The 25,021-nt window shown below is 43.5% G+C and overlaps 2 protein-coding genes across 2 annotated transcripts in view; one reads left to right on the top strand and one right to left on the bottom strand.

Annotated features, from left to right (window-relative positions):
* The window catches only part of SLC1A6 (solute carrier family 1 member 6), a 161,603-nt gene that overhangs the window by 70,497 nt on the left and 66,085 nt on the right, over positions 1 to 25,021 (bottom strand). The gene's annotated exons all lie outside the window — the stretch shown is intronic.
* Positions 19,001 to 24,413, top strand: CASP14 (caspase 14). Its single transcript, XM_020902045.2, has 6 exons — positions 19,001 to 19,027; positions 20,648 to 20,797; positions 20,900 to 21,125; positions 21,270 to 21,386; positions 21,594 to 21,697; positions 22,648 to 24,413. Exons 1-6 carry the CDS (start codon positions 19,001 to 19,003, stop codon positions 22,750 to 22,752), a joined length of 729 nt encoding a protein of 242 aa, XP_020757704.1. The 3' UTR covers positions 22,753 to 24,413.

Here is a 25,021-nt window from a genome sequence, read left to right as displayed (position 1 = left end):
AATGGGAAAAATTGAGATATGTAGGTGTCCAAGGAGTGGGCCAGGTCAGAGAATGTGGCCATGCTGAATGAATGCATTCAGTCAAGTTCAGAGAGAGAACTTCATTGGTTGCCAGACCTGCTTTAGGTCATGCTGAGAAGCTTGGGTGTGTGTGTTAGTCATTCAGTCGTGTCCGACTCTTTGCAACTCCATGGACTGTAGCCTGCCAGGCTCCTTTGTCTATGAGATTCTCCAAGCAAGAATACTGGAATGGGTTGCCAGTTTCTTCTCCAGGGGATCTTCCTGACCTAGGGATTGAACCTAGGTCTCCCACATTGCAGGCAGATTCTCTACCATCTGAGTCACCAGGGAACTGAAAAAATCTGAGAAACTTGGGCTAACCCATTTATTCTGCTGAGCTCATGTGATATCCTTAAGCTGGATCTTTCCTCTCTGGTTCCTTTTTCATTGTTCTGACACTTGGACCATGAAGGAAGGAAAATAAGAGGACTCATCATGATACCTTGTTTATATGTTGCTGTTGTTGTTGTTGTTGTTGTTGTTGTTTAGTCACTCAATCGTGTCCAACTCTTTTGTGACCTCATGGACAGACTATAGCCCACCAGGTTCCTCTGTCCATAGGATTTCTCAGGCAAGAATCCTGGAATGAGCTGCCATTTCCTTCTCTGGGGATCTTCCCCAGCCAGGGGTTGAACCCACATCTCCTACACTGGGAGGTTAATTCTTTACCACTGAACCATGTGGGAAGTCCATCTTGTTTATATACCAACATAATAAATTTTATGTGTTCACAACAGTTTATGCATAAGATTTGCCTATAATACCACATAGATATGTTAATTGTGTTATTTTTGCTAGTTAATAATTTTAATAAAATTTGCTGATTTTCTAGTGAAAAAATAAGAGGACTCAGGACTCTGAAACAGCTGTCCTCAGAGTTCAGCTGCACCACTGTTGAGCCAACTTACTTTTCTTTTTTTTTTCTTGGATTATTATAGTAATTTATCATTATTTATTATGCAGAGGAATTTTGGAGGGTATATTTTTTCTCTTTTTCATTTATTTTATTTTTTTTCATTTATTTTTATTAGTTGGAGTCTAATTACTTTACAGTCTTTTTCATTTATTTTAACTGGAGGATAATTACTTGCAATATTATGATGGTTTTTGCCATCCACCAATATGAATCAACCACAGGAATACAGGCGTCCCCTCCATCCATGCCAGCCCTGCAGGTTGTCACAGAGCCCCGGCTTTGGGTCCCTGCATCACACATGAAACTTGCACTGGTTATCGTTTTACATATGGTAATGTATATGTTTCGATGCTATTCTCTCAAATCATCCCACCCTCTCCTTCTCCCACTGAGTTTCCCGAACCTCGGTTTTCTCCAAGCTGTCACAGTTGTCAGCATTCGAGTTCCCATTGTTCAAATGTGCCTGAGAACAGACAGCTGCAGAATTCTGTTCCCCACTGTATTGCAAAACTTGCAAAACTTTGATACCAGTGCCTGAGGCGCATGGGTGTATTTCACGACTGTATCGACAGAATCCTGTCTGACAAGATACTGTCTCGCCTAGTCTTGTCAGGCACCCATGGGTTGTTTACCCCCAAGGGAGACTGAGATGATGAGAATGGCCAAGTCTTTGAGCAACGCCACCTCCTTTCATCATGAAGACTTCTTACGGCTGCAGCTCTCGACACAGGCAGAGGGGGCCCCAGAGATCAGGACCTGAAATCCGATTCGAACCATGGGCTGATGTCACAGATGGGAAGAGAGGCATGGGCAGACAAGGGGCTCTGTTGCTGCGAAGGCAAATTCATAGAGGCGCCCAAGGGGTGAGTATGAGCTCTCTGGGTACATGGCCGTTCTCTGGCCATGTGTGAAGGCAGGACATCGCCACCATGCCTGTGAACTCAAAGAAACATAGTGTTGAAGGAGCATATGAAAGTTCAGTGAACCATCTCCCCTCACTTTTTTGCAAAACAGTCTGAGAGACTGGGCAGCCTGGGGACTGGGTGTCCTCACACAACATCTGCCTGAGAAATAAGTCCATTTCAGGTCTGAGAAGCCATTGCTGTCACTGTGAATAATGTCAACACACACCTAAACACCAACCTTGCATTGACTGTGGTTTTACCAGTAGTCATTTATGGATGTGAGAGTTGGACCATAAACAAGGCTGAGCACCAAAGAACTGATGCTTTCGAACTGTAGTGTTAGAGAAGACTCTGAGAGTCCTTTGGACTTGAAGGGATCAAATCAGTCAATCCTAAAGGAAATCAACTCTAAATATTCATTGGAAGGACTGATGCTGAAGCTGAAATTCCAATATTTGGGCCACATGATACGAAGAGCCAACTTATTGGAAAAGACCCTGATGCTGGGAAAGATTGAAGGCATGAGGAGAAGAGGGCGGCAGAGGATGAGATGGTTGGATGACATCACAACTCAATAGACATGAGTTTGAGCAAACTCAGGGAGACAGTGAAGGACAGGGAAGCCTGGCATGCTGCAGGTGGTGGGGTCACCAAGAGTCAGATATAACTTAGCTACTGAACAACACAACATCAAATAAGGCAATGGTTTTTAAGCTTTGATACCTGTCAGAGTCACCTGGGACTTTTAAAATTCCTGTGGCACCATACAGTTTGTGACATTTTGTATCTGACCCCTTTAACTGAACTTGATGCTTTTAAGATCCATCTATATTGTATATTGTTGTTGCTGTTCAGTCACTAAGTCTGTTGTGTATGTCAGAACTTTATTCTTTGTGTCTGAATATCTGTTGTATGGATATGCCACATTTTGTTTATGCATTCATCTATTGATAGACATTTGTGTTGCTTCCACCCTTTGGCTATTTCTGAGTAAGACTAGGCAATTTTTTTAACTAACTTTATTTTTTTTAATTTATAAATTACTTACTTGACTGCATCAGGTCTTAGTCGCCGCACACAGGATCTTTGCTGCATCATGTGGGATCTTTCATTGTGGCACTCGGTCTCTAGAGCTCTCAGGCTTCAGCAGTTCCAGCTCACAGGCTTAGCAGCTCCTTGGCATGTGAGATCTTAGCTCCCTGACCAGGGATTGAACCCACATCCCTTCTATTGCAAAGTGGATTCTTAATCCCTGTGCCACGAGGGAAGTCCCAAGAATAGGCAAATGTTTAGAGGCAGAATTAATCCAGAGTTCTAGTTGCAAGTTCTGGGAGCAGGGGATAATATACTACTTAACCAGTATAGGGTTTCCATTTGGGATGATGAAAATTTTCTGGAATAGATAGGAGAGATTTTGACACAACATTGTGAATGCAGTCAGTATTACTGAGTTGTATTCTTTACAATGATTACAATGGGAAATTTTGGTGTTTATGGTTTGATGATGAAGATGTTCTTTGCTCAGTCTTGTCCAACTCTTTGCGACCCCATGGACTTCCAAGGAATTCTCCAGGTAAGAATACTGGAGTGGGTAGCCATTTCCTTCTCCAGAGGATCTTCCCAACCCAGGGATCAAACCCAGATCTCCTGCATTGCAGGCAGATTCTTTACCATCTGAACCACCAGGGAAGCCCTATTTATGGCTTACTTAAGCCCCATTAAATCAGTTGGGCCACAACTGAACCAGGACTCTGGGGTTGGGAGCCATGCTTTAATTTTTTTCCTTTTTGTATTTATTTTTCTTATTTTTGAATTTATTTTTTTTAACTGAAGGATAATTGCTTTATAGAACTGTGTTGGATTCTGCCAAACATCAACATGAATCAGCCATTGGTATACATATGTCCCCTCCCTTTTGAACCTCCCTCCCATCTCCCTCCTCATCCCACCCTTCTAGATCATTGCAGAGCCTTGGTTTGAGTACTTTTTAAAATTCCCTCAGTGACTCCAAAGTATAGCAAGTTAGAGAACCACTAATGTCAGGAAAGGAGGGAGAACTATGGGAATTAAACATCCACACTTCCCAGGACTTATTAAACCCCATCTTCTCCAAGACCCACCCATACTCTCACCATTTCAGTCATTTCCTATCACCTCATCTGGCCCATTTCCATTCTAAATGCATGTCACCATCGAATTACCTTGTTCATTTGTTTGTTCAGTTATTATCTGTCCCTTCCCACAAAACCAATGGTATTCAACCTTATAATGCATTTGAATTATCTGGGACCCTATTTTTTTAATAAATACTTTTTCTTCAGGGCAGAAACTGAGATGCAGACATAGAGAAAAGACATGTGGACACAATGGGATTGGGGAGGCTTGCATGAATTGAGAGAGTACCTATATACACTACATGTGTACATGCATATATATGTACATACATGTGTACATACATATATACACATACATGTGTAAAATGGGTAGCTAGTGGGAAGCTGCTATATAGCACAGGGAGCTCATCTCAGTGTTCTGTGATGACCTAGAGAGTTGGGATGGAGCGGGGAGGAGGAAGGCTCAAGAAGGAGGTAATATATATATACTTATAACTGACTCACTTTGTCATACAGCACTAATACAACATCGTGAAGCAATTATACTCCAATTAAAAAAGAAAGAGGGGGCTTCCTTGATGGCTCAGTGGTAAAGAATCCATGTGTCAGTGCAGGAGACTCAGGAGATGTGAGTTCAATCCCCGGATTGGGAAGATCTCCTGGAAAGGAAATGGCAACCCACTCCAGTATTCTTGCCTGAAAAATCCCATAGACAGAGGAGTCTGACGGACTACAATCCATAGGGTCACAAAGAGTCAGACACAACTGAACATGTACACAATAATAAATATAATTCATCAACTTTATTAGTTGATTAATTAACTAACAGTTGCTCCAATCCATGCTGACTCATCCTTTTCTGCCTTATGATTCCAGTTCTTAATGCACTAAGATTTCTTAAGCCCCCATTCCACCCCCAAGCCCTGCGTTAGAGTTTTCATACTATGGTCTTGATGAGGGAGGTGGTATTATTCCCAGTTTATACCTAATAGGGTTAGGGAGCACTAGTGTCAATGCTGACAACACCAGGCTCCCAGCTTGCAGACCTTTACTGAAGGCTTTCCATGAGACTGGCTGGGTGCTGAGTAAACAAGTGTGGCTCACCTTCTCACCAGCCAGCAGTCCTTTAGGGAAGATAGATGTCAAGTCAGCATAATCAGAGCAGTGTCATTGCCCAGTAGAAGTGCAGGGAGCCCTGGAAATTGGGATCTGATCTGGTTCAGGGAGCGTTCAGAGACGGCTTCCTGCAGAAGCTTCACTTCCCCTGACATCCAACCAAGAGTTATTAAATTATCCCCCAGCTTAGAATCCCTCGGTGGCTTCCCATTGCCTATTGAATAGGGGACCAATTCATTTTGCTTTGCCAGGGACTCTTCCAGGTTTTTAGCACTTAAATCCCTGCACCCCAGGAAATCCATCAGTCTTCATTCAGATGGGCCGAGAGGCACATGGAAAGGTGTTCAACATCGCAAATTATTAGAGAGATGCAAATCAAAACTACAAGGATACCACCTCACACCAGTCAAAATGGCTATCATTAAAAAATCCATGAACTGAGGGGTCTCTTCCCACGAGGGCCCGGCACGGGCGCCCTCATGGCCGAGGTGAAGGCGAAGGTGCAGCCGCCCGACGCGGATCCGGTGGAAATCGAAAACAGGTAAATCGGGGAGTGAGGCTCGTTCCCCATCTCTAAAGGCCTCTTTTCTCCCGGACCCTACTCTCGTCTCCGGAAGACGGCACACTTAAGAAGTTCAGAGCTAGTCGGACAGTTGACGAGATTGTGTGGCCGGCCTTTCCCTGGGTCTGTCAGGGAAGCTGTCTACTGAGGCGCACCTTTCCTTAAGGTGATCCACGCTCAAAGTGAAGACTCGGCGTTTCCCTCCAGGAAAGTGTTAGCTGCTTGATCGTGTCAGACTCCTTGCGACCCCATGGGGTACTGGTGTAAACACATTCTGATCCAGGATCGCCCTTGTTACCAAGGAACTCCCGTGATGGAAGGTTTAACCAGACTTAGGGTGCAGTTTTCGATTATGAAGCAACAGACACCAAACAATTTGAGCGCGATATTTAAGTGAAGTTTTTAGGGCACCCAACGCATCTTACGCTTACCCAAAGCATCTCCCAAAGCATCTCCAATACTCTGGGCACCTGATGCGAAGAACTGACTCTTTTTAAAAGATCCTGAAGCTGGGAAAGACTGAGGGCGAGAGGATAAGGGGACGACGAAGATGAGATGGTTGGATGGCGTCACCGACTTAATGGACATGAGTTTGAATAAACTCCGGGAGTTGGTGATGGACAGGGAGGCCTGGTGTGCTGCAGTCCATGGGGTTGCAAAGAGTCGAACACGACTGAGCGGGTGAACTGAACTGAACTGAAGCATCTTACAATTTCGTATTCTCTACCGTGCACTGCAGTGTTTAGGTTACCACAGAATTTATGAAGACCCCAGCTTTCTTAAACTGTTCCTTATTAGTAACACATATGATGATCCTGTGACAAGGTGAAACTTGAGGTTTATTTTTGTTTGTTAGGGATAATTCCAAAAACAGGTCCCCGTTGTGGTGAATTGTCCTAAAAAAACTTTGACTTCCCTCCAGAAGTGTTTGATCTGCCTCCTGCTTACAGACTTATGGCTACCCAAGGCACTGTCTCTTCACTTTGTCATACTTGTTGCATCTGAGAAAATTGAAGCCTCAGCTTTAATGTGTTTTTCTGTGTTTTCATTTGATTTTTGTCCTAATTTAAAGTTCATATAAATAAGAAATGCTTCTCTTAAATACAATAAAAATGCAAACATGTACTTAAAAAAAAATCCATGAACTATAAATGCTAGAGAGGGTGTGAAGAGAAGGGAACCTTCCTACACTATGGTGGGAATGGAAATTGGTACAGCCACGATGGAGGGTCCTCAAAAAACTAAAACTACAGCTACCATATGATCTGGCAAACCCACTCCTGGGCACATATCCAGAGAAAAACATGGTCCCAAATGCACTTCAGTGTTCACTACAGCACTATTTATAGTAACCAGGACATGGCAGCAACCTAAATGTTGATTAGCAACCTAAATGCTGATTCCTCAACAGGGGAATGGATAAAGAAGATGTGGTACATATATACAACAGAATATTACTCATCCATAAAAAGGAACAAAATTGGGTCACTGGTTGAGACGTGGATGGAGCTAGAGACTGCCATACTGAATCAAGTAAGTCAGATAAGAAAGAGAAATATCTTATAATATTCCTTATATGGAATCTGAAAAGAAATGACACAAATGAACTTTATTTACAAAACAGAAACATACTCACAGAGAATGACTTTATGGTTACCAGGGAGAAGGGTGGGAGGGAAGGATAGTTAGGGAGTTTGGGATGGACAGGTACACACCGCTATATTTTAAATGGATAACCAACAAGGACCTACAATAGAGCACAGGGAACTCTGCTCAACATTATGCAGCAGCCTGGATGGGAGGGGGGTTGGGGGAGAATGGATACTCATATGTAGGTTGGCTGAGTCACTCTGCTGTGTACCTGAAACTGTCACAACATTGTTAATCAGCTATACTCCAATTTAAAGTAAAAAGTTTTTAAAAAAAAATCAGTTGAACAAACCAGGATGATTGCTCTCCCTATGACCCAATCAAATCCAGACTCCTTAAGAAGTCTCAAGTCCCTTTATGATCTCATCCCCTCCTAGACTCAGTTCTTAATACCTGAACACTCACATAGACTCACCTCTCACGACCTGAACTCACCACCAGCATGCATGTGCATGTTAAATCACTTCAGTCACATCCAATTCTCTATAACCCTATGGACTGTAGCCCAGCAGGCTCCTCTGTCCATGGGAGTCTACAGACAAGAATATGGAGTGGATTGTCATGCCCTCCTCCAGGGGATCTTCCTGATCCAAGGATCAAACCTGAGTATCTTACATCTCCTGCATTGACAGGCAGGTTTTTGACACTAGCGCCACCCGCTTGCACTTTATTCTCTAATCCCACGGAAGCAGACGTGGTACCCTTAAGCCGCTGAGATCTCTCCTTCACCTCTGCTATTGCCTATACTGAGATCTCTCTGCAAGAACTGCCTCCCCCAAATGCCCACCTGGAAAGCACCTTCTCATTCCTCAGGTCTCCTGTGAAATGCTAGCTTCTCTAGGAAGCCAACCTGCAACTCTATATAATCTTATGCATCCATCCCTCCAAGGAGTCTTTACACCAGGTTGTCTTTCTCTTGGTAATTGTCAGATAAGTCTAATTAATATAACTAATCAGAACTGCAGACAGTGACTGCAGCCATGAAATTAAAAGACACTTACTTCTTGGAAGAAAAGCTATATCAAACCTAGACAGCATATTAAAAAGCAGAGACATCACTTTGCCAACAAAGGTCTGTATAGTCAAAGCTATAGTTTTTCCAGTAGTCCTGTACAGATGTGAGAACTGGACCATAAAGAAGGCTGAGCACCGAAGAATTGATGCTTTTGAATTGTGGTGCTGGAGAAGACTCTTGAGAGTTCCTTGGACAACAAGGAGATCCAACCAGTTAATCTTAAAGGAAATCAACCCTGAATATTCACTGGAAGGACTGATGCTGAAGCTAAAGCTCCAAAAACTTTGGCCATCTGATGTGAAGAGCTGATTCATTGGAGAAAACCCTGATGCTGGGAAACATTGAGGGTAGATGGAGAAGGGGGCAACAGAGGATGAGAAGGTTGGATGGCATCACTGACTCAATGGATATGAGTTTGGGCAAACTCCAGGAGATAGTGAATGACTGGGAAGCCTGACATGCTGCAGTCCATGGGGTCACAAAGAGTTGGACACTACTGAGCTACTGAACAATAGCAACTAGATTAATTAACAGTTACTCCAGCCTGTAGCCTGTAGCCTTATAGCACACACTGACATTGTATAAATAAGTGTCTCATCGGGGAAGCCAGGACCCTCTGATGTTTTGTCATTGATGGACTGACATTAAACTCTATAAAAAGCTCTTATAGTTTCACTAAAACATATATTATCGACATACACAGTATATACAGAGTCATGTTCTTCAGTCACTGATTTGTGTCTGACTCTTTGTGACCCCATGGACTGCAGCACACCAGGTTTCCCTGTCTTCACTATCTCCCAGTTTGCTCAAACTCAGGTCCATTGACTCAGTGATGCCATCTAACCATCTTATCCTCTGTCGCCCCCTCTCCTTCTGCCCTCCATCTTTCCCAGATCAGAGTCTTTTCCAATGAGTCGCCTCTTCACATCAGGTGTCCAAAGTATTGGAGTTTTAGCATCAGTCCTTCTAATTAATATTCAGGGCGGATTTCCTTTACAAAATTGTATCATCTCCAAATACAATTTCATTACTTTTTTTAAATTTATATCGAAGTACAGTTGCCTTACAGTGGTGTGTTACTTTCTACTGTACAGCAAAGTGGATCAGCTATACATATACATATATCTTCTCTTTTTGGACTTTCCTTCCCATTTGGATCACCACAGAGCATCTAGTAGATTCCTCGTATGATACAGTAGGTTCTCATTAGTCATGTACTTAACACATAGTAGCAATAGTGTATCCATGTCCATCCTAATCTCCCAACTCATCCCTTCCGCCCTTTTCCACCTTGGTATCCACAGGTTTATTCTCTACATTTGTGTTTCTATTTCTGCTTTGCAAATAAGATCACCTATACCAATTTTTTCAGATTCCACAGAGTGAAGTAAGTCAGAAAGAGAAAAACAAATATTGAGTATTGGCTTTTGAGTGGCAAGGAGCTGGACCTGAGTTTGATAACATGTTATCATAGATTTGGAGCACTCACACACTGCTGGTGGGAGGGTAAAAGTGGTACAACTCTTTGGAAATGGTTTGGTAATAGCTACTATACGTAAGCATTACCTACAATCCAGCACTCTCACTTATAAGCTTATACCCAACAGAAAAGTGCATGTATTGGATTGGCCAAAAATGTCCATCAATAACAGACTGGATACATGAGTTCTTGTGGTATATTCACACAATGAAATACTAAAAGGTACATGTCCTCAATGGAAGCAGTATTTTATCTCCACAAAGGCAAAAATTGATTTGGGAAAGAAGAAAAAATAAACATATGTACATACAATATATATATGAATATAGATGGATAGATAGATAGGGAGAGCATATTTGTGATATTAAATTTCATGGAGGGGCAGTTAGGAAAATTGTCTAACACAGTTTCTGGGGGGTAATAGTGAAAAAAGGATTGAGAAAGCTGCAAGATTTAAGATCTACAGACACATGTAAAAAAAATCTTTTTCATAAAAAAGAATGAAATATCGCCATTTGCAGCAACATGGATGCTATTACATGTTATCAGTATTACAGATTGTAATACTGAGTGAATTAAGTCAGACAGAGAAAGATAAATATTTATGATATCACTTACATGTGGAATCTAAAAAAGAATACAAATGGATTTATTTACAAGACAGACTCACAGAACAAATGTATGGTTACCAAAGGGAAAAAGGGCGAGGGATAAATTAAGAGTATGGAATTAACAGATACACACTACTATACATAAAATAGATAACAAGGATTAATTATGTAGCATAGGTAACTATATTCAATATCTTTGATAACCTATAATAGAAAAGAATGTGTGAATATATATGTATGTATAACTGAATTGTTTTGCTATATACCTGAAACTAACACAATATAATAAATCAGATATATTTCAAATTTTAAAAAGGTGAATCTTGCAAGTGGAATGTTTAGTGAATGAAGCCAGACGAAGGAGAGTATATTGTGTGATTCCACTCATATAAAGTTCCAAAGGCAGGTAAATTTCATCTATAATGTTTATATTAAGAGAATGTTTGGGGAGGGCAAGGGCAGAGTGATGACAAGAAAAGAAACAGGAGAAGAATTCCAGGGACAGAGAGATGGGGTCATTCTTTTCCTTGATCATGTCCTGATTGCATGGTTGTTTTCAGTGTGAAAATACATTGAGTTACACACATGACCTACCCCCTTTTCTGCATGTAGCTTATTCTTCAATTAAAAGTTTTTAAAAAGAAAACCAGAAATGAGTGTTCCGTGTGCACTGGCACAGAAAGACGACTCAGACATATAATTAAATGAACAAAGCAGTAAAGAACAATGTGGCAGAATGAGTCAACATATACAACAGCTTCTAATGGGTAAGTCACGCAGAATTGGAGATTTGGCGAAAAACTGTCTGGTCTTGCACCTGAATTATCTCAAAACAAAAGGAAGAACTGGAGGAATGGGACTGTTCGTTTTTTAAATTTTGTTACTATGGTCAAATACACAAAATGTAAATTTTACTATTTTGGCCATGTTTGGGTGTCCAGCTTAACAGTATTAAGCACATTCACATTGTTGTGCAACCATCGCTGCCATCCATCTGCAGAACTTTGTCAGCTTCCCAAACTGAAACTCTGCATCCATTAAACACTAACTCCCCACCCCTCCTCCTCCAGTGCCTGGTACCCACCATGATACATTTTTTTCTGTGTGAATGTCAATATTCTAGGCACCTCATATAAATGGAATCAAAGGACAACACATGTCCTTTTGTGTCTGGCTTATTTCATTTACCATAATGTCCTTTAAGTTCATCTATGTCGTAGCATGTGTCAGAATCTACCTCCTTTTTAAGGCTGAATAATATTCCATTGTATGGACACTCCACTTTTTTATCCATTCACCATCACTGGCCATTTGGGTTGTTTCCACCTTTGGGCTGTTGTAAATAATACTACTATGAACATTGGTGTGCAAATATCTGTTCAAGTTCCTGTTTTCAACTCTTTTGTGTATACACCCAGAAGTAGAATTGCTGGATCAAATGATAATTCTAAGTTTCATTTTTGGGAGAGCCATCATACTGTTTTCCATGGTAACTACCGCATTTGGACGGAATGTTCCAGCTTGGCTGAACAATTTCAGTATTGTTTGAATATTCCAATCCTAGGTACAAGCTCAAGAGAAATGAAAACATACATCTACACAAAAACTTGCATGCAAATGTTTATAGCAGCATAACTCATAATAGTCAAAAAGTGGAAACAATCCAAACACCCGTTAATGGACAAATGAACAAAATTAGGTACATCCATAGAATGGAATATTATTCAGCCGTTAAAAGTACTGGTGCATGGTGCAACATGGATGAACCTTAGTAACACTATGCTACATGGGGAAAATAGGCTAAGAGGGCACAGAGAAACACACACAGTGACAACCGCTGAGAGCGAGAGATGGAAATGGGCTCTTAGAAGCAGAGAGAGAGTGACAGTAGTCCCACAGAGCAAGACATAAGGAATGAGAACCGACTCTAGAGCACAGGGAACACTACTCAGCACTCTGTGGGGACCTAAATGGGGACAAAATCCAAAAAAGAGGGGTGTATGTATACATGTGGCTAATTCACTTTGCTGGACAGTAGAAATTACCATAACACTGTAAAGCAACTATATGCAAATAAAAATTAATTAAAAAAAAAAAAAGAAACTTGGACTTCCCTGGGAATCCGCCTACCAATGCAGGGGACACAGGTTCGATCACTCGTCCGGGGAGATCCCACATGTCACAGGGCAACTAAGCACATACACCACAGCTACCGAGGCCACACGCCTGCAGCCTGTGCTCCGCGCAGGGAAAGCCTCCACCGGGAGAAGACTGAGCACCGCAACGATGAGCTGCCCCTGCTCGCTGCCTGCAGAAAACCCACTCACAGTAGCAAAGACCCAGCCAAAAATTTAAAAAAAAAAAAATTATAAAAAGAAATCCTTTACTCTAAGATCCTATAGGACATACAGTTACTCTTTTTACTTTCTTCTACAAATTCTAAAGTGTTGTTGTTGTTCAGCTGCTCAGTCATGTCCAACTCTTTGCGACCCCATGGACTGCAGCATACCAGGCTTCCTTGTCCTTCACCATTTCTCAGAGCTTGCTCAAACTCATATTCATTGAGTCAGTGACACCATCTAATCATCCCATCCTCTGTCATCCCCTTCTCCTCCTGCCTTCAATCTTTCCCAGCATCAGGGTCTTTTCCACTGAACTGGCTCTCCACATCAGGTGGCCAAAGTATTGGAGCTTCAGCTTCAGCATCAGTGCTTCCAATGATCACCCAGGACTGATCTTCTTTAGGATGGACTGATTTGATCTCCTTGCAGTCTAAGGGACTCTCAAGAGTCTTCTCCAACACCACAGTTCAGAAGCATCCATTCTTCAGTGCTCAGCCTTCTTTATGGTCCAACTCTCACATCCATACATTACTATGGGAAAAACCATAGTTTTATCAGCCCCTTTGTCGGCAAAGTGATGTCTCTGCTTTTTAATACGCTGTCTAGGTTTGTCATCCAAGTTCTAAAGTTTTGGCTTTTTAATATTTGTCTTTTAATAGCCCTTGAAACTTTGTTGATAGAGGAAAAAAATAGAGAAATGGCTTCCTAGGCCTGTGATGTAGGAGGTTGGGGAAGGGGGAAATTCAGGACAATAGCTAAAGGCCACAAAATTTCTCTTTGAGATGATGGAAATGTCCCAAGTTTTACTGTGGTGATAGTCACACAACTCTGTAAATATAGTAAAAAAAACCATTTAACTGTACACTTTAAATGGGTAAATTGTATGGATATATATATACTATGTGAATTACATTTCATTACAGCTATTAACATAAAATAGGGCATTATGCTAAATGAAATGTCAGACAGAGAAAAACACACACATATGACAGCCCTTATATGTGGAATCTTAAAAATACCACAAATAAAAAAGATGCAGACTCACAGATTTAGAGAAAAAACTAATGATTACTAGTGGAGAGAAAGTGAAAGTCGCTCAGTCATGTCCAACTCTTTGCAATCCCATGGACTATACAGTCCATGGAATTCTCCAGGCCAGAATACTGGAATGGGTAGCCTTTCCCTTCTCCAGGGGATCTTCCCAACCCAGGGATGGAACCCAGGTCTACCGGGTTGCAGGTGGATTCTTTACCAACTGAGCCACAGGGGAAGCCCAGGAATACTGGAATGGGTAGCCTATCTGTTCTCCAGACAATCTTCCCGACCCAGGAATTGAACCAGGGTCTCCTGCATTGCAGGCAAATTTTTTACCAACTGAGCTATCAGGAAACCTCCTAGTGGGGAGAGGAGGTGGGCAATATAGTGATGGGGAAGGAAAACACAAACTATTGGGTGTAAGATAGACTACAAGAATATATTATAGGGCTTCCCTGATGGTCCAGTGATTAAGAATCTGCCTGCCAATGCAGGAGACACAGTTTCTTTCCCTGGTCTACGAAGATCCCACATGCCGCAGAGCAACTAAGCCTGCGTGCGGCAACTACTGAGCCTGTGTTCTAGAGCCCGGGAACCAGAGCTACTGAAGCCAAGGCTCTAAGAAGCCCTCAGACCCACAACTAGAGAGTAGCCCCCTTTCATTGCAACTAGAGAAAAAACCCATGCAACAACCAAGACCCAGTACAGCCAAAAATAAAAATTAATTAATTAAAAGAATGGATTGTACAACACGGGGAATATAGCCAACATTTTGTAATAACTATAAATGGAGAGTAACCTTTAAAATCATACTTTTAATTTAATTTTTTAAATAAAAAAGTAAACGGAATCGAATTGAAAAGTGAAATAAAATTAAAGCTGAAAAAGAATAGAAGAGGAAGGACATAAAAGAGCCAAACGCTCATGGAATAAGTGATGGCAAAGCTTAACCGACACCCCTGGCTAAAAAGGCTGAGGCAGAGTATCCAAATTAGCCAGGGCTTTGATGCCATCCCAACCACAAAGCACCCCCCAGATTCCAGCTCATCCAGCTACCAAGTCCATCATTCCCATCATTACACCTCTTCCATCCCTTCTACATTTGACTGTGCAGATACTGCCAATTTCACATGTTTATTATCTCCTGCAGTCCTCAGCAGCCCTAGATCAGCACTGTTCCTCCCATGAAGCAGCTGAGTCTCAGAGGTGACATGAGTGCCCAACAACTCATTGGCACAATTGGTATTCAAGTTCAAGAGGATTTATTTATATTTTAAAGTAAAACATTTAAATTTAAATATTTTATTGAAAATATTTTAATTAATTAAAATTGTGGTTTATTTTTAAATAACTAAATAGAAGAATATACTGTACAACATGGGGAATACAGCCAATATTTTATAATAACTATAAAAGGAAAGTGACCTTTAAAATCATACTAAAAAATACTTTTTTAATTAAAAGTAAATTGAATTTTAAAGTAAAATAAAATTAAAGCTGAAAACGAATAGAGGAAGGAGGTCATGAGGAAGAGAAGAGAGAGACTGAATCAACTGTGAAGCATCCATCGAGGGGGCTGGACCAAACCCTCTGGGGCTGGACCCTCTTGGATTTGAATACCAGCTGTGCCAATTAGTGGTCGGGCAGTCATTTCACATGTGAGTTTCAGTTGCTTCATGGGAGCAACAGTGCTGATTTCCCAGGGCTGTTGAGGACTGAAGGAGTTAATAAACATGTGAAGTTGGCATTATCTGCACAACCAAATGTGGAAGGGATAGAAGAGGTGTAAGGGTGAGAATGATGAGCTGGAATCTGGCGGGGCTTTGTGGTTGGGATGGCATCAAAGCCCTGGCTAATTTGGGTGCTCTGCCTCAGCCTCCTTAGCCAGGGGGTGTCAGCGAAGCTTGGCCATCACTTGCTCCATGGGCGTTTGGTCCTGTTTCCTCACCAAGTTTGTGCCAAGGGTGTGTCCCTCCTGTCATAAGGTTTCTTTTGCAACAGAAAGCTTGCCAGCAATAAAGGCCCAGACAGCTGTGTTGCCCAGTTCATAGACAGGCCTCTCAGGAGACACCTGAGAAGATCCCAGGCTGGCAGCCCTTTCTCCAAGGTCAGCACGTGGAGCCTGACCCCTCCTCGGTGCCCAACTTGTTGGCAGCTAGGAGGGTGGTGAGAGAGCCTGAATTTGAGAAGTTACTTCCAGAGTCAGTAAGTGATATTAAATGTCTCTGTGCATCTGTCTGTCTGTCTGTCTGTCTCCCTCTCTGTCTCTCTGTGATTGTATGTGTATGTGTGTCTGTCTGTCTGTCTCTCTGTCTCTCTGTGATTGTATGTGTATGTGTGTCTGTCTGTTTCTCTCTTTCTCTGTCTCTCTGTGATTGTATGTGTATGTGTGTCTGTCTGTCTGTCTCTCTCTCTGTCTCTCTGTGATTGTATGTGTGTCTGTCTGTCTCTGTCTTTCTCTGTGTATGTATGTGTGTGTCTGTTTGTCTGTCTACGTCTCTCTGTCTCTCTCCCCTCTCCCCATTAGTCCCCTACTTCCTCCTCGTTCTTTTCCCTATCCCTGCACCAATGGATGCTCAGTCCAGTTTGGGCAGAACTGAAGAAATGTTCATCCAGTTACACATCCATCATTCTTTCTTTCATTTGTTCATTTATTTGTTTACTCAAGAAACTCTCCCTGACACCAGCTCTGTGCCCATTCCCACACTGGTGACCCTGATGGAGACAGAGACAAAGAAGTCAGGCTATCAGTTCTAAAAATGGAGCTGCTCTTTCAGTCACTAGAAGAAGAATCAAAAGCTGTAACACAAACATAGACTGGCAGAGCTGTGGGAGCCCAGAGGAGGGAGAGGCAATTTCCAGTGGGTCAACAGGGATCCTAAAACCCACTTCACAGTGCCATTGCTATAAAGCATCTATCATGTCTAGGTCCTTTTCAGACAGGAAAACTGTCTCAGAGAGGAGAGTGAGACGCTCAAGTTCACACAGCTGGGAAGGGGCCAAGGCAGGACTTAATTCTAGGTTAAGCTTCCTTCCACTTTCTCTCTCAAAGTGTTTAATTCCTCTTCCCTCACAGCACTGGCTCCAGTGGGGTGTGTGTGGGGGTGGGGGAGTGTGTGTAGTGCATGTGTGTTTCTAACAGATGGGGGGAGATTTAATGCTCATTTCTATCGTAGACAAGAGCTACCTTAGGGCAGGGATCATGTCTGTCTTATACAGTGTATTCCCAGTGCCCAGCACATAATAGACACCCAGAAAATCTTTGCTGGATACATAGATATATGAGTGATTGGATGGAGAAGTAGATATATGGATAGATGAGTGGATGAATGAATGAATGGGCAGGTGTTGGATGGGCTGATGGATGAATGAATGGATGGATCCGTGGATGGATGGATAAATGAATGAACAGATGGATGAATGGCTGGCTGGCTGGATGGGATGGACAGATGTGTGAGTGGATGCATAAATGGTAGGGGGAAGTCATAGCAGACCTGATGCCCCCAAGATTGGCAGAGCAGGGTCTTAACCAGTAAAAAGCACTCAAGATTGAGGTCAAAATGTAACAAAAAGTAAAGAAATGGGAAAATGCCAAGACCATGGAAAAAGCCATTTTATCCAGAAAAAGAATCAGAGATGAGAATGAAGACCTTGGACAGATGTTCAGGCTCAAATCAGAGAGAGGAAGGTGAATTGATCTATTCAGATTTGAGAACTTCTGGGACAGTTTCAAAATTGTATTCCCCACTTTGATAACATTCTCATTTTATTGTTTCTCCCAGTTTTATTGAGATACAACTGACATACAACACTGAATAAGTTTAGGGTGTACAGCATAATGATTTGATTTACATACACCATTAAATGATTATCATGATAAGTTTAGTGAACATCTATCATCTCATATTGATACAAAATTAAAGAAGTAGGAACATATTTTTCTTGTGATGAGAACTCAGGATTTACTGTCTTAACTTTCATGTATAGTATACAGCAATGTTGATTATATTACCATCTTGTACACTACATCCATAATAATTATGTTATAACTAGAAGTTGTACATTTTGACTTCCCTCATCCAATTTCCCTCCCCCCTCCACCTCTGATAACCACAAATCTAACCTTTTTTTTATTAATTTATTTGTTTCTAAGTATAATTGACCTAACACACTGTTAGTTCCTGTTACACAGCACAGTGATTTGATATTTCTATACATCTCAAATTGATCGCCACAATGTCTAATTACAATGTGCCACCATACCACGATATCAATAGTTATTGACTATATTCCCCACACTGTACATTTCATACCCATGACTCTTTACTTGGTAACTAGGAGTTTGTACCTCTTAATCTTCTTTACCTATTCCTCTCATCACCCCCATCCTCCTCCCCTCTGGAAACACACCTGTTTGTTTTCTATATCTATAACTCTGCTTCTGTTTTGTTACGTTTCTTCATTTGCTTTGGCTTTTTTCTTTTTGATTCCACATATAAGTGAAATCATACAGCATTTGTCTTCTTCTGTCTTATTCACTTAGCATAATGCCCTCTAGGTTCATCCATGTGGTCACAAATGACAAGATTTCATTCTTTTTATGGCCGAATAACATTCCATCGTTTATATAAGTATCTTCTTCATCCATTCATCTACCGTGAGCACGTAGGTTGTTTCCATATCTTGGCATTTATAAATAATGCTGCAGTGAACACTGTTGTTATTGTTCAGTTGCTCAGTTATTCCAACTCTGCAAGCCCATGGACTGTAGCCCACCAGGCTCCTCTGTCCATGGGATTTCCCAGGCAAGAACACTGGAGTGGGCTGCCATTTCCTTCTCCAGGGGATGGATCTTCCCTACTCAGGGATCAAACCTGTGTCTCTTACATCTGCTGCAATGACAGGCAGGTTCTTTACCACTGAGCCTCCTGGGAAGCAATGAACATGAATCGCCAGAGTATCACACTAGACAGGACACACTTCATGGACTGTCATCTCTTGCCCCAAGTCTGAACATGAACCAAGTCCCAACCACTGGGATCCTGTTCAGTCTCAAAAACCCAAATAGACAACCTAGTCTGTCCCCTGAGCCCCTCTGTCTTCCTTTGGAGACCTTTAACCTATCTTCTCTTGTCCCTCTTCCCTTAGGATCAGCCAAGGGTGGTGAGATTCGGACTCAGAATCAAAAGAGATGAGCAGTCCTCAGCCTTTGGAGGAGGTAGGCTGGGTGCAGGCTGGGGGAGAGGGGTGGGAATGTCTGGGGAGAGGGGAAGAGAGGAACTTAATGTTTGATACACTGGAGCAGGTGAAAAATCATGACGTGGATTCAGAATTCAGGTGCTTTGTGATCATTCAGTTGGAGAAAAAGACCCAGCAATGGAACTGAAGTTGTGACAACTGGGAAAAGGGGGCACCCTGGCTACCTTTGTCTCAATGATAAAATTCTTATGATTATGGTACTCAGTATCCTGCTTCTCTTTTTTTATACCTATTTGCATATTTTCGGCTGAACTGGGTCTTAATGGGGGCACAAGGGATCCTCATTGCAGCTGGAGGCTCCTCTCTAGTTGTGGCACATAACTGTTCTTATTGCCCTGTGGCATGTGGAATCTTAGCTCCCCAACCAGGAATTGAAGCTGGGTCTCCTGCATTGGAAAGCAGATTCTTAACCACTGCACCACCAGGGAAGTCCCACCCTGCTTTTCTTCTAAAAAAAGACATTTTGGCCCCAATATTCTTCTTCCTCTGATAGGACAAGATAGAATCTCAGAATTAGCTTCAGAAAGTCTGAGACCTCTGCAAGTGAGAAGGTAATGCTCAGAATACTCTTGGGAATGATGGAGAGAGAGACAAAGCTATCAAATGTGACAACTGGAAGAGACCCTCAAAATCCCCCCCTCACACATATTCATTGTCTCTATTTGGAAGTGTGCCAATCACTCAGCCTTGCCCGACTATTTTCGACCCCATGGACTGTAGCTTACTAGGTTCCTCTGTCCATGGAATTCTCCAGGCAAGAATACTGGAGTGGGTTGCCATCCCCTTCTCCAGGGGATTTTCCCGACCCAGGGATTGAACCCAAGTCTCCCACATTGCAGGCAGATTCTTTACCATCTGAACCACCAGGGAAGCCCCTATATTTGGAGACAGATTCAAACAGGAGCAGTGACGTACTCAAGTTCACACTGGACGCCAGGTTGAATTGCCAGATTTGGCAAATAAAAATAAAGTATACCCAGTCAAATTTTAATTTCATATCAACAACAAATAACCTTTCAGTGTAAATATACTCCATGCATGGAGAAGGCAATGGCAACCCACTCCAGTACTCTTGCCTGGAAAATCCCATGGACGGAGGAGCCTTGTAGGCTGCAGTCCATGGGGTCACTGGGAGTCGTACACGACTGAAGCGACTTAGCAGCAGCAGCAGCATACTGCATGCAATATTGAGGACATACTTATTCTTCAAAGTGTTAGTCACTCAGTCATGTCCAACTCTTTGTGACCCCATGGACTATAGCCTACCAGATTTCTCTGTCCATGGGATTCTCCAGGCAAGAATACTAGAGTGGGTCGCCATTCCCTTCTCCAAGGCATCTTCCCAACCCTGAGATCAAACCTGGGTCTCCCACATTGCAGGCGGATTCACCATCTGAGCCACAAGGGAAGCCCTTTATTCTTTGAAACTTGGGTTGTTTTTTTTTTCATCTGAACCTTGAGTATAACTTGGCATCCTGTATTTCACTCAGAAACCCTACCTCCAGGCTTCTTTGGACCACATCTGCTTTCTCCTCCCCTTCCCTACCCATTTGATGATTTCTGGCGTCTCTTGGCCCAGGAGACATACGACATGTCGGGTGCCCGCCTGGCCCTGACACTGTGTGTCACCAAAGCCCGGGAAGGTTCCGAGGCAGATCTGGATGCCCTGGAACGCATGTTCCAGCAGCTGGGGTTTGAGAGCACCATGAAGAGAGACCCTACCGCCCAGGTATTGTGCTGCCGGCTCTAGCCCAGCAGGGGAGGGGTGGGGGCTGAAGGAGAAGGTGGATTCCAGGGTCACCCCTGAGTCCGGCCATTCCTCTCACTCCAGCAATTCCAGGAAGAGTTGGAAAAATTCCAACAGGCCATTGACGCCCGAGAAGACTTTGTCAGCTGTGCCTTCGTGGTTCTCATGGCACACGGATTAGAAGGTCGCCTCAAAGGGAAGGATGAGAGGATGGTGGAGCTGGAGGACCTCTTCCAGGCTCTGAACAACAAGAACTGCCGGGCCCTGAGAGCCAAGCCTAAGGTGTACATCGTGCAGGCTTGTCGAGGAGGTGGGGCCAAGAGCTAAGGACACAGAGCCCCTCCCTCCCAGATCCAAAACCCCAGCCAAGCCTTGGGTTTCCCATCTGTCTTATGACCTTTATTTTTTCTCCTTCTTTCTTTCTGATTTTGCCTTTTCCTCCTTGATGTTTCAGAACAAAGGGACCCTGGTGAACCAGTCGCTGGAGGGGACCTTGTGATGATCACAGAAAATACTCCTGAAACCATCCCAACGTACACAGACACCCTCCATGTCTTCTCCACCATAGAGGGTATGAGCTTCCAGCTGACCCAGGGTGGCCTGCTTCTCCACCTTGCCTGCCACTCCTGACCCTTGAGACTCCCCTCCCGGACCCACCATTGTCCAAGGCGTTTTGTAACACACATGCACATGCACGCGTGTGCATGCACACACACCCACACACACAGTCACCCACCCCCAATGAGCTCCCCTGAGCCCACTTCTCTGGAATTCCCAGGGTACATTGCCTACAGACACGACCAGGAGGGCTCCTACTTCATCCAGACTCTGGTTGATGTGTTCGTCAATAAGAGAGGACCCATCCTGGAGCTTCTGACAGAGGTGAGTTGGGAGAAGGTACCTTGGAAGCCCCACCCAGCTTGATTAGGGAGCATGCAGAATGGACTATATGTGCCTGCCCAGTCACTCAGGCATGTCCGACTCTTTGTGACCGCATAGACTATAGCCCGCCAGGCTCCTCTGTCCATGGGATTTCCCAGGCAAGAATACTGGAGCGGGTTGCCATTTCCTCCTCCAGGGGATATTCCTGACCCAAGGATCAAGCCCGCATCCTTTGCGCCTCCGGCATTGGCAGGCACGTTCTTTACCAACTGCACCCCCTGGAAGCACAGCAGGCTGAGCCTCTTGCAAACCTTTCTGCATGTTCCCCCTCCCCTGCCTCCTGCTCCAAGGCCAACCTGGGTCCCAACACAGAAACTAGAACACCCATCTCCCAGAAGTGACTTTCCCTAAAGCAGGGAGTTCCAAAGCTTACAGTCTGTGAGATAATTTAGATGAAATATGGATACATTTCTGTAAACAAGCCCCTTAGGTTTAACTTGTCTTTGGACATTCTGATGGTTATGTGTTATTTTGGCAGATTAGAAAAAAACATATAACGAGAATGTGCAGCCAGTGATTCCACAGAGATTATGGTGAGAAAGTGAAAGTGTTAATTGCTCAATCATACCCAGCTCCTTGTGACCTCATGGACTGTAGCCCCCCCAGGGTCCTCTGTCTGTGGAATTCTCCAGGCAAGAATACTGGAGTGGGTGGCCATTTCTTTCTCCAGGGGATCTTCCTGACACAGGGATGGAACCCAGCTCTCCAGCACTGAAGGCAGATTCTTTACCTTCTGAGACACCGGAAGCCCAATTACAGTGTAGGATGAGACAATAAAGGCCTCCCATTTTAGGACATGGAGACCCACCTGCCCTAACTTTCTCCCAATAAGCTCATTACCCGACTCCCCCAAAAGCACAGCCCCAAGCTGACCATTCCTGTTGTTGCAGGTGACCCGGAGGATGGCAGAAGCAGAGATGATTCAAGAAGGGGAAGCAAGGAAAGTGAACCCTGAAATCCAAAGCACTCTTCGGAAACGACTCTATCTGCAGTAGAAGTAGAAAGGGTGGGGTGGGGCTATCTTTCAGGTGCCCTCTCTGCCCCCACAGAGCTTTAAAGTCAGCTCTCACCACTTCTCCAAAATCTTCTCTTCCCAAAGCTAAATGGTGCCCAGCTCTTCTTTCATCACACCCTTCATGAAGGTCCTCCTTCGATCTATCCCCATCCTTCTTAGGGCAAGCCAGCTAAAACTGAGCACAAGGCATGGTGATAACATTAACATCACCTCCCTCAGGCTGGACTCTCTACCTCTATTAATACACCTAAAAAGGCATTCACTTATCCCACTCTATTCTTATGCTCCACTGAAGGCCTCTTCTTTCTGCCACGAATCATATCCATACAAATGTAACTGGATAAAACTCAAGATTTTCCACCGATAAAACATGCCTATTCACCACCTCCCATCCCAATCAAAACTTCACTGGCTCTGGAATTTCACGTGGAGTTATAACCTCCTCCTCCTGGCAATCGCATCCATTCCCATCTCCCAGAGATTTCTTCTCAACCACGGGAAATTCAGTAAAGCAAAAGTTGTTCTCTCTCCAAGACCCCTCTTCTTTGGCTAGCAAGCTGGTGCCTTGATGCCATCCACCTCATGGGTTCTCTCTGGTTAGTGGAGCTGCTTCTTCCTTTTCTGAAGCCCTCCCTCCTAACTAATGCCACCCCATCCACTGCTCTGAACCCTGACATCTGTCTGAGACAATCCATCCCTTTACCCATTCTCAGAGTTTCGACTCTCTTTTTAAAAAAAAATTTTTGTTCTTAATTGGAGGATAATGGTTTTACTGTGTTGTGCTGCTTCTGCCGTATAACAATGTGAATCAGCCACAAATACACATATATCCCCTCCCTCTGGAACCTCTCTCCCACCCCACCCCATCCCACATCCAGGTTGTCACAGAGCACCAGGTTGAATTCCTTGTGTCAAACAGCAACTTCCCACTAGTCAACTTCCAACCACTCTAAATCACAGCATGTTGGAGCTATGGAGAAACCCCTAGTGTTACCCTGTTACTTTTCAGACAAGGTTATAGAGGACTAGAGAGGCTAAATCACTTCTCAAATACCACACAGTAAGCCAGTGGCAGGGTCAAAGTCTGGCTTCCAGGCTAGCCCCACTTCCACTACCTGCTAAGTCTTCCATTAGTGAGTGTGTGCGTAGTTGCTCAGTCTGATCTGACTCTTTTTGACCCCCATGGACTGTAATCCACCAGGCTCCTCTGTCCATGGCACTCTCCAGGCAAGAATACTGAAGAGGGTTGCCATGCCCTCCTCCAGGGAATCTTCCCAACATTGGGATCTAACCCAAGTCTCTGACATCTCCTGCATTAGCAAACAGGTTCTTTACCACTAGCACCACCTGGGAAAGTTTACCTCCATGGGATTCTGACACTGGGCTGAAAGCTGGATCAGAGGCTCCCAAGTCTATGACACCTTTCTGCTTATCTACAGCCCTGACCTTTCCCACCATAATAACCTGTGGTCATATCTGCCATCACTGAAAACTCATGGCTAAAGCGGAATCATTTCTTCCTGGTCCATCCACCAAGTGTTCCCTGGAACCGTCAATCTCAAATCTCTGCAGTCATCTATGACACCCCTCTTCCTGCATCCTTCATATGTCACCAGCCACCATACCCAGCTCAGCGTGACTTTTAAAGGAAAAGAACCTTTCCTTGTCACTCTCTAGTTCCATCCTCTCATGTCTCTATCTTTGCACCAGTTTCCTTCCTTGCCTCTATGCCCTCCCATCTCAGCCCTCCTCTGACCTCCATATCATCTACAATTCCTGATCTCCCCAGAACACTCAAGAAGACACAATGGTGCCTCATTACACAGAGATCAAGGCTCAACTCCACACCCCGATTTCTCACACCCGTACAATCCCACTCCTATCAGCGATCATCTAAACTCATCTCCCACTTCCCCAACCATGCTCCAAGACTAATGTCTTATTCATCCCTGCATCTAAGCCTTTGTTCTTACCATTTCTCCAAGCGTGAGTGCCCTCTCACTCTTGTTCACCCACTTTCCACTATCTCCCACCCCTACTTATTCCAGAAAGCCATTCCTAATATTCTTTCCAGTTGATTCTGCTCTGTCACCCAGGATGAGACACAAATTACAATTTCTCCAGGGTGGGGAACAAGTCTTTGCTCAACATAATAGATGTTCAGTAAACAGTTGTCAAACTTTAAGAATCTGTGGGTCTCCATTCCTACCCTGCAAATAGGTTCGTCAGTACTATTTTTCTAGATTCCA

The sequence above is a fragment of the Odocoileus virginianus genome, chromosome 3 (assembly GCF_023699985.2).
Source record: "Odocoileus virginianus isolate 20LAN1187 ecotype Illinois chromosome 3, Ovbor_1.2, whole genome shotgun sequence".
Classification (NCBI taxonomy): domain Eukaryota; kingdom Metazoa; phylum Chordata; class Mammalia; order Artiodactyla; family Cervidae; genus Odocoileus; species Odocoileus virginianus.
The sequence above is the reverse complement of the archived record's forward strand: the minus strand, read 5'-3'. Positions and strand labels throughout refer to the sequence as shown.